This window comes from Leopardus geoffroyi, chromosome C1, assembly GCF_018350155.1.
Source record: "Leopardus geoffroyi isolate Oge1 chromosome C1, O.geoffroyi_Oge1_pat1.0, whole genome shotgun sequence".
Lineage (NCBI taxonomy): Eukaryota > Metazoa > Chordata > Mammalia > Carnivora > Felidae > Leopardus > Leopardus geoffroyi.
The window spans coordinates 43,218,695-43,227,888 of NC_059328.1; the positions used below are offsets into that span (position 1 = coordinate 43,218,695).

The following is a 9,194-nucleotide window of genomic DNA, read 5'->3' on the forward strand; positions in this document are numbered from 1 at the left end:
CTTACTTAAATTGATTTACTTATTGACCTTTATTAACCTTAATTTTTAGTCTTTATTGTCAGCTACTCTGGCCCCTACTTAGACAGACATTTGTAAACTAGCAACAAAAAAAGAGATGAATAGAAATCTAGGAACTGAACAGGAAAACTGCCAACCCAAACTAAGTAAACCCATTTCCGTGACCATGTCCACAATAGTCAGAATCCGGCAAATAGTTCTTCTTAGATTATAATTCTCAGGGTATATTACAGAAATTATCTGGTGTTCTCAACAGAGCAATCATGAAGTGCCACAGAGCAGAACTAGTGGTATGTTGAAATTCCAAAGATTTTGTAGCAAATCGTTAAATCATAGTACTTACAGAAAGAACTTATTAAACTGTTGACCAAAGAAACTTCCCACTAACATTTTACAAGGCAACACCAGACAGAAATATATTTGTATTAAAATTTTCCTAGTAAGAACATGCACAAGTTAGTCCTTTGAAATTTATCACTCTCCTTCATTGAGAACTCTTTTCAAAAACCTGGAAACCAACTGCCTAAGGAAAGTCAATGTCTTAATAATACATAGTATCCTGGGGGTGCCTGGGTGGCTCAGTCGGTTAAGTGTCCGACTTTGCTCAGGTCATGATCTCACAGTTGGCAGGTACGAGGCCTGCATCCGGCTCTGGGTTGACAGCTCAGAGCCAGGAGCCTCCTGCAGATTCTATGCCTCCCTCCCTCTCTGCCCCGCCCCCACTTATGTGCGCGCGCGCGCGCGCATTCTCTCTCTCAAAAATAAACATTTAAAAATTAAAAAAAAAAAATACATCGTATCCTTCCCATGCATCTTCCCCAATAATAAACAAAATACAGGCCCTAAATATAAATTTCATTCTAGCTCATTCACAAGTTCTGATTTTTTCCTCCAAGTTCTTTATTATATTCAGTCAAGACAGTTCAAATATACTTACTTAAATTTAGACACTTTTAAGCTTCTGTTACACTGTGTAAACTTCAGCTTACACTGAACAGTTTACTATTACATAGTTAAAACATCAACATATTTTAAGTTTGCAGTCTTTAATACAAGTTAAGGCAACCGTGTAACATTCAGGCAAATTATAGCAAATATCACATTGAAGTTTATTTCTTGCTCATATTCCACAAACATCTCTAATTCACAGAATTTCACTAATTTTATAATTTCCTCAGGCAGAGATGTGAAGGGCTCAGAAAACTGAAAATGTGCCTTATAACTTCAGTAAATTTTATGAAGCTCAACCATTGTAAAGATCATGGAAACATGTACCAAATTAAATGAATGGCATTTGTGACATTAAAAGTGAGATCTTTCCAAAGTCACCAAAACCATTCTTTAATATTCAACAAAAAATTGGAATTGCAGGGTTTCATGTGTGTGTTTTTAAATGTCAGGGTGGTATGATCCTCTTTGGATGTGGGGCTGTTGAAAGCTGAGTTGTACAAAAGAAATTTTTAGAGAACAGAGCCTTTTCTTTACATATTTATTCTCAGAGCCTGCCCTTCATCTCATTTTGGTTTTCCACATTGATCCAATTGTAGCACTTCCTGGAGAGAGCTATGTTCTAATCAGCAACATCAGGAAGAGAATTGGACAAAGCAAAATGAGAAAATGCAGATCTTCATGTCTCTTTGAAAACAGAGAATACATTCTAAGGTATCAGGCAATACAAGTCACAATTTGACTTTTAATAATTTTTACCTGTAATGGACATGAACAAGAAACATGGTATGAGTCCGTCATCTATTCAATAGGTACACGACTTCTACTGAGGTGAATGCCTTTTAGTAGAATTTTACTTTGTTCCCTGTCCCACACAGTTGTGCTGACCTTAAAACCTCATTAGTAGGCTATTCAGGAAATCTCCACCGAACGGTGGATCAAGGTAGAAACAAACTAGAGACCCTGAATTACCTAACATGACTTCCCGTTAAGGGTTTTCTCCTTACAGTGGCTCAAAAGCTACCGAGCTAAAGCAGCCATGCCGACTCCCCAAAGACAAGGGTCCGGACCCCTACATGAAACGGCTGCAATCCTCTTGGATCGCCGAAAGAGAAGCAATCAATCCTTTAAAGAGAACTCGGACTACATATCGTCACCTCTCCCAAAGCAGAAAACCGAACATTTTACACGCTAGCACTGCCTGGACGCACCCCACCCCCACCCCCCTCCCACGGGATGGCCTTCCGGGCGGACGGTGGCCACAGGGGCTGACACACCCACGCCTACTTCTGCTTCTTCGGGGATTTGGGCGCTTGGGCGACCGGGGGGCGAGGCAGCTTGAAATAGACCTTGACCGAGTCATAGATGAACCACTGCAGCGCAGTCAGGGTGCCGATCATGATGATGCGGGCGAACAGGCCCTTCCACACGCCCGCGAACCCCAGTCTCTGGAGAACTCCCAAGGCCGAGCTGCCCTTCTCCTTGTTCAAAACGGACACGACCGAATCGGCCGGGTGGGACACGACGGCGCAGAAGACGCCGGCGATGTAGCCGGCCACGAAGGTCACGGCCAGCTGCTCGGCCTTGGTGCACTGGCTCTGGGGCTTGGGGACGACGTGCTCGTAGAGCGCCTCCACCGTGCGCTCGAAGCAGGCGAACTTCATCATGGTGTAGGGGATCTGGCGCAGCCACAGCGGCGCCACGCCCTTGTAGAAGGCCCGCGGGCCCTCCTCGCGGTACATGCGCGGCGCGGCGGCGCGCAGCGTGCCCGCGAAGCCGGGCTGCGTCTGGATGCGCACCTTCACCGCCTCCATGGGCGCCAGCGCCACGTCGGCGAACAACTCGGCGCCGGCCGACGCGGCCAGGTACAGGCCGGTTCTCCACCGGTACGCCTTCTCCGGGCCCAGGAGCTCGGCGTAGCGCATTTTGAAGGCCTCGTAGAGGCCGAACTTAAACAGGCCCTGCAGGGAGTAGCCCAGGAAGGTCGGCGCCCAGCCTCGGGCCAGGCCGCGCAGCCCGTCGTCGCGCACCGTCACGCCGAAGCCGCTGACGATGCCCTTGTACTTGGCGGGGTCCACCTGCATGCGGCACTTGACCAGGTCCAGGGGCACGACGGCCGTGTGAGTCAGTCCACAGCTCAGCATGCCGCCCAGGCCGCACAGCAGCAGGTATCTCGCGGAGCCGTACTCGTAGCTCTGCTCCGTCGCGGCCGCCGCCGCCCAGAACCTGCCCTTGAGCGGGCCCAAGCTTCCGGCCTGCAGGGCCCGGCAACCGCCAGCGTCACGCATGACCGCGCTCCGTCCAGCCCCACACCTCTCTCGGCCGGAGCTCGTTCCTCTCGGGGGCCCAAGGACAGGTGCGCATGCTTCGTGAGCTTCCCGCGCGTGACCCCAACCGTCGGTGTCCGTAGGGTTTCTGCCCGCCCTCGGCATGCGCCTGCGCAGCCGTACAGGTCGGGTTAGCTGGGAACCTGAGGCCGGCTCCCAGAGGTTTAGGGGGAGCATCACCCTGTCCCTCACCGCCAGGACCTCCCTCCGCTCCTCCCTCACACCTTCAGCCCAATGGGCTTCTGGTAGCGGCAGGAGCCCATCCCCTCAGCCCTCCTTAGCCAATGGGCAGTGGTCCCTAGATCTCACCTTGAGCGGTAGGTAAGGCTCTGCGTGCCCAGGTGGCTTCTGCCCAGCTCAGCTGCCTAGTCCTCTACAAAGACGCTAATAAAGTAAATCAATAGGTACAAACATGAGTACACACAGGAATAGGCGAGCAAATAGATAAGGAGTTGGGCTAGGGGGCCAAGAGTCGCCATGCACCGTTGCTTTCCTGAGAGGCCTTTCTGGAGGTCTCACCTAATTGTGCCCACTTAGGGCAATAGTCCTCTCCATGGCAACAGAGTGTTCTATGGAAGGAATGGGCAGAGAGAACCAGGAACATGGTGTTGGAGGCCAGCCAGTCCTGCGGCTTCTAGCCTACCATTCTCATCTGGCAGATAGGGATGCCGTCTCCCCCCAAGCACTCACACTCCACTCCTGTTTCCCTCCAAGAATTGCAGTGAGGGCTTGGGAAGCACGGAGGTACTCGCTGAGTTGGGGGGTGGGGATTCTGTTGATTATTTTCATTCATTAGGTATTTTTTCATTGACTACTGAATCCCTGGCATAATTCTGGAGATCACAAAAGTGAGGCAGAAACCCTCACTTCCTCTAGGGAGACTGCAGTCTCACTGGCTTGGAAAGTGAGAATTAAGTGACTCCACGTGTAAATCACTAGCATTCACTCATTCATTCACCCACTGTGTGCTGGGCCTTGTGCAGGGTTAGGGATTTAAGAAAGAGCTAGACTGGGGCACCCGGGTGGCACAGCCAGTTGAGCATCTGACTCTTGATTTTGGCTCAGGTCATGATCCCAGGGTCATGGGATTGAGACCTGCGTGGGGCTCCATGCAGAGCATGGAGCCTGCTTAAGATTCTCTCTCTCCTCTCTCTCTCTGCCCTTCTCCCCAGCTTGTAGTGCGTTCTCTCTCTCTCTCTCTCTCTTTCTCTCTCTCTCTCTCTCAAAGAGGAGCTAGATATAGTCCTGCTTATTTTTAAACAAGGGGATTTAAAAATCAGCCTTGTGTGGTATTATGATAGGGGTTTGATTCAAGTTCTGTGTGAACAATGAGGGAGCAACTAATTCTATCTCACGAGGTTGAGAAGACTTCCCAGAGGAGATGACCATGTAGCGAGGCCTTGAAGGATGAGTAGGAGGCTGTCCCATAAAGTAGATGGAAATGGAAGTCCAGGTTAGGGGAAACATGAATACATGAAGTACTGAGGAGGGGTGAGTAATTCACCATGGTGGAAACTAGCAAGGGTTGAGTCTAGAAAAAGAGAAACTGGGTCAAATTAGGGAAAGCTTTAATGCCTTATTCAGCACTTTAACATTTATCCTGTAGGGAGGCTAACATTTCTCAGAAGTGTGATCCATAGGCCACCTGCATCAGGATCACCTGGAATGCTTTATTTATTTATTTATTTATTTATTTATTTATTTATTTTATTTTATTTTTTTTTAATTTTTTTAACGTTTATTTATTTTTGAGACAGAGAGAGACAGAGCATGAACAGGGGAGGGTCAGAGAGAGAGGGAGACACAGAATCTGAAACAGGCTCCAGGCTCTGAGCTGTCAGCACAGAGCCCGACGCGGGGCTTGAACTCATGGACCGCGAGATCATGACCTGAGCTGAAGTCGGACGCTCAACCGACTGAGCCACCCAGGCGCCCCCTGGAATGCTTTATTTAAAATCTAAGATCACACCCCAGACCTCTGAATGAGAATCTCTGAGGGCAGGAATATGCAATTTTAATAAGCTCCCTCGGGTGGATCCTTCATTAGAGTTTGAAAACCACAGTATGTAGATGATGGGAGGTCAAAGATTTTTTTTTAAAGGTTCTCTGATTAAAAATTTTAGTACTTTATCCTGTGCAAATTCATCAAGCTGTACACTTAAGATGAGTGAACATTAGACACTTTATGTATGTTATACCATATTTTTATTTATTTATTTTAATTTTGTGTGAGAGAGTGTGCGTGTGTGTGCACACGGGGGAGGGGCAGAAAGAGAGGGAGAGAGAGAATCTTAAGCAGGCTCCATGCTCCGCACAGAGTCCTACATGGGGATCGATTTCACGCCTCTGAGATCATGACCTGAGCTGAAATCTAAAAGTGGACACTCAACCGACGGAGCCACCCAGGTGCTCCTAACATATACTTTTTTAAACTGGCGGTATAAAAAAAAAAAAAATAGAATTGGGTCCTAATTACAAACTTAGGATGATGACCTGATGGAGAGCAGAGGCAGATATAGATTTTCTCAATCAACAAGTCTTACTGAACTCCTGTCCTTATTGTAGTCTTTTTTTTTTTTTAATGATTATTTTTGAGAGAGAGTGAGTTGGGGAGGCACAGAGAGAAAGAGGGAGATACAGAATCCCAAGCAGGCTCTGCATGGTCAATTCAGAGCCCAATGTGGGGTTCAAACTCACAAACCATAAGATCATGACCTGAGCTGAAATTAAGAGTTGGATACTTATGGGGCGGCTGGGTGGCTCAGTCAGTTAAGCGTCCGACTTCAGCTCAGGTCATGATCTTACAGTTCGTGGGTTCGACCTTGCATCGGGCTCTGTGCCAACAGCTCAGAGCCTGGAGCCTGCTTCGGATTCTGTGTCTCCTCTCTCTGTTCCTCCCCTGCTCATGCTCTCTCTCTCTCTCTCTCAAAAATAAATAAATTTAAATTTAAAAAAAATAAAAAAAAAAAAAAGAGTTGGACACTTACCGGGTGGCTGGATGGCTCAGTCAGCTGAGCGTCTGACTTTGGCTCAAGTCGTTATCTCATGGTCTGTGGGTTCGAGCCCCCCATCGGGCTCTGTGCTGACAGCTTAGAGCCCGAAGCCTGCTTCAGATTCTCTGTCTCCCTCTCTCTGTCTCTCTCTCCCCCACTGGCACTCCGTCTCTCTCTCAAAAATAGATAAACATTAAAAAAATTTAAAAAAAAAAGAGTTGGACACTTAACTGACTGAGCCACCCAGGCGCCCCCTTATTGTATAGTCTTATACCAATGTTAAAGTAGTTAAACAAGGCAAATAGACTAAGTTGGACTTAATGCTTTAGCAGTCTATGGAAGGAAACCAAAATGTAATCCTGCAAATGTTAAGAAATTGAAAACTAAGGACAGCCAATCACAAATGGCTAACTAGGCTTTTCCATATAAAGCAAAATGCCAATCAGATAATTTCTTTGGTTTGCTTTGGCATCTTCTCTATGAAAGTCTGTCCCCTAGTTCCTGTCCCTGGAGGCTTCTAACTACTTCCCATTTGGTGCTGCCCAACTGGAATTGATCTTTGCTCAAATAAACTCTTAAACTTTTAATATGTCTCAGTTTATCTTTTCACATCAGGAATATAAGTATGAAAGAAGAGATTCTCTCTTTGACTCATAAGAAAACAAAAAGTGTTAAACTAAACTATCTCATGTGGAATAAATTGGGGTTCCCAAAGTACGTTCCTGGGAATACTGGTCCACTTGAGAAAGGTCAGTGGTGGGTCAAACACATTTGAGAAGCATTTCATGCCAGAGCCTGCATTCTCAAGTGAAGCAGTGTCATCCTCAAGGGGGCAAAAATTAGTTCACAGGGGGCAAAAACCCCTTAATACAATGGCTTGGACCCCCCCCCCCCAAACTCAACCTACTCACCAAAATCTTATTCCTTAGTATTTAATTTGGGGGAGGGGCAGGTGGATGGAAAGGAGTGATTAAGGGAGTGTCTAAAAAGGCTTCAGGAAACGGAGGGCCAGTAATGAAGAAAAGGTTGAGAACACAGCACTAGAACTTCCTCTTGGAGCTTCATGGGGCACACGAACTTATTACAGAGTGAGAAGTTTCAGAGGAAAGAACTTTAATGTCTGCTGACTAGCTAACTTAGGCTATCCTTATTTTACTGGATCCCAGAACCCCTTTCTTACCGGATACCTATTCTCATTTCACAGACATAGTCTCCCATGGAGTATATTTTGGGAAATGCTGAACTCTATCAAAAATAGAGCTTGGAGAAAATGAGGAGTAAGGAAGGCTAGAGTAATAACAGCGTGTACCATTTACTTAGGCCTCTATGTCCTGAAGGCGTAACTTGGATGTTTTGCCAACATGTAGCATGAGTCACTGGCCACTTCATGAAAACAGAAGTTAAATTAATTTATCTCATTCATAGGAGATACTTCTTCTGTACCATTAATATATCGCTCAAGAAAATGTACAAGTTGAAGGAAACAATTTAGGAAGCTTCTGTACCAGATTTTTTCACCCTTTTTTCCAGCTCGATGACCTTAGCCATGTTATTTAGCCTCTTTGTGAACTTCATTTATTTATTCCTTTTAAAAATCTGTAATTAGGGTTAATTATGGCTACCTTTAGAGTCGTTAAAAGAAGAGATAATCGCACAAAATACCTGGCCCAGTGCCCTGAACGTTAGTAAGCATTCCATGAATGTCAGTTCTGTTACTCACCCGCTTTTTCTGGCCCGCATTAATCCTCACAGAACTCATGTTTCCGTGATGCCCCAGTCTCTGCTTTCTCTTCCACTCGAGCGAATGATTTATTCAGTTAACTAAATTCCAACTGACTGATGATTTAAGATGGGAACTGAAGAAATCATAGCTGGCAGAAATGTGAACTTCTTTGACAATGCCCCAGGATGTGTCACAGAATAAAATAGGACAGAGACTGTGCACCTGTGGCACAGCAACCTGGGCCACAGAGAGGAACAGGACAGACAGACAATTGGGCAGCCTTCCTCCCTCCCAAACAGACCCTCCTAGCCTGGTGCTTTATTCAGTTGAATTCTAGCTAGGGCAACCAGCTTGTCCCAGTTTTGCCCCCCAACTTTCCCATTTACAGCACTGAAAGTCCAGTGTCCCCAGAACCCTCTCAGTCCCAGGCAAATCAGGATGGTTGGTCATGATACTTTTAAGAGTCTCAGCTGTGCCCAAGGCCTCCAGCCACTGCTATCTTGCCGCAACATAAGAATCAGTGGCTTGGGAGCCAGGCACACCTGGGTCCAAATCCTGGCTCATTCCATTTCTAGTGATGAATCCCATAAATGTCATCTAGCTTTCTTGAACCTCGGTTTCTTTATCCAGAGATTTCATCCTATTCTTTCCTGAATTTGTGATAAACTTCATATTATGGTTAAATTAAATCACAGTGCTTGAGCAATGTCAGCCCTCAATGAATGTTAGTTGGGTTTTTTTGTTTGTTTGTTTGTTTTTTCCTTCCTGAGCTCCTTATACTTACTAGAATTTCATTATCTCCTGGGGTACCATGTGTCTTAAAAATCCCTGAAACTTGTTTCGGGGAAGGGAGGTGGCCTTCGGGCAGCAGGGGGCACTGTTGTCACGATTCCTCTACTCACACCAAAGCAATAAAGCTTTAGTAGGCCACTGATCAAAGATGGCTAACCTCTAAACCCACACTTGGTTTTAACTTATCTAAATGTGTCCCACATGCCTGCAACAATGTTTGGGGTGTATCTGGATGATTTTAAATCTTGTACATTTAATTTATAATCCTTCTCACTCCAGGAGGTTTATGATGTGCCAGGGGGTCAAATGTTTATTCCTAGAATTATTTAACCTCAATCAACTAATTATTCTGATGAACTGTATGCCTTTTTTTTCTTTTTGCTTGACCAGATT

The 9,194-nt window shown here is 46.0% G+C and overlaps 1 protein-coding gene across 1 annotated transcript; it reads right to left on the bottom strand.

The window, feature by feature from the left end:
* Window positions 1-897: 897 nt before the first annotated feature.
* Window positions 898-3,318, bottom strand: LOC123597911 (phosphate carrier protein, mitochondrial-like). The gene has a single exon (XM_045477462.1). It carries the CDS (start codon window positions 3,252-3,254, stop codon window positions 2,250-2,252), a length of 1,005 nt encoding a protein of 334 aa, XP_045333418.1. The 5' UTR covers window positions 3,255-3,318; the 3' UTR covers window positions 898-2,249.
* Between the last annotated feature and the right edge of the window lie 5,876 nt (window positions 3,319-9,194).

Excerpts from the sequence above, each read along its gene's own strand:
- LOC123597911 (XM_045477462.1), bottom strand. The coding sequence starts at position 3,254 with ATGCGTGACGCTGGCGGTTGCCGGGCCCTGCAGGCCGGAAGCTTGGGC.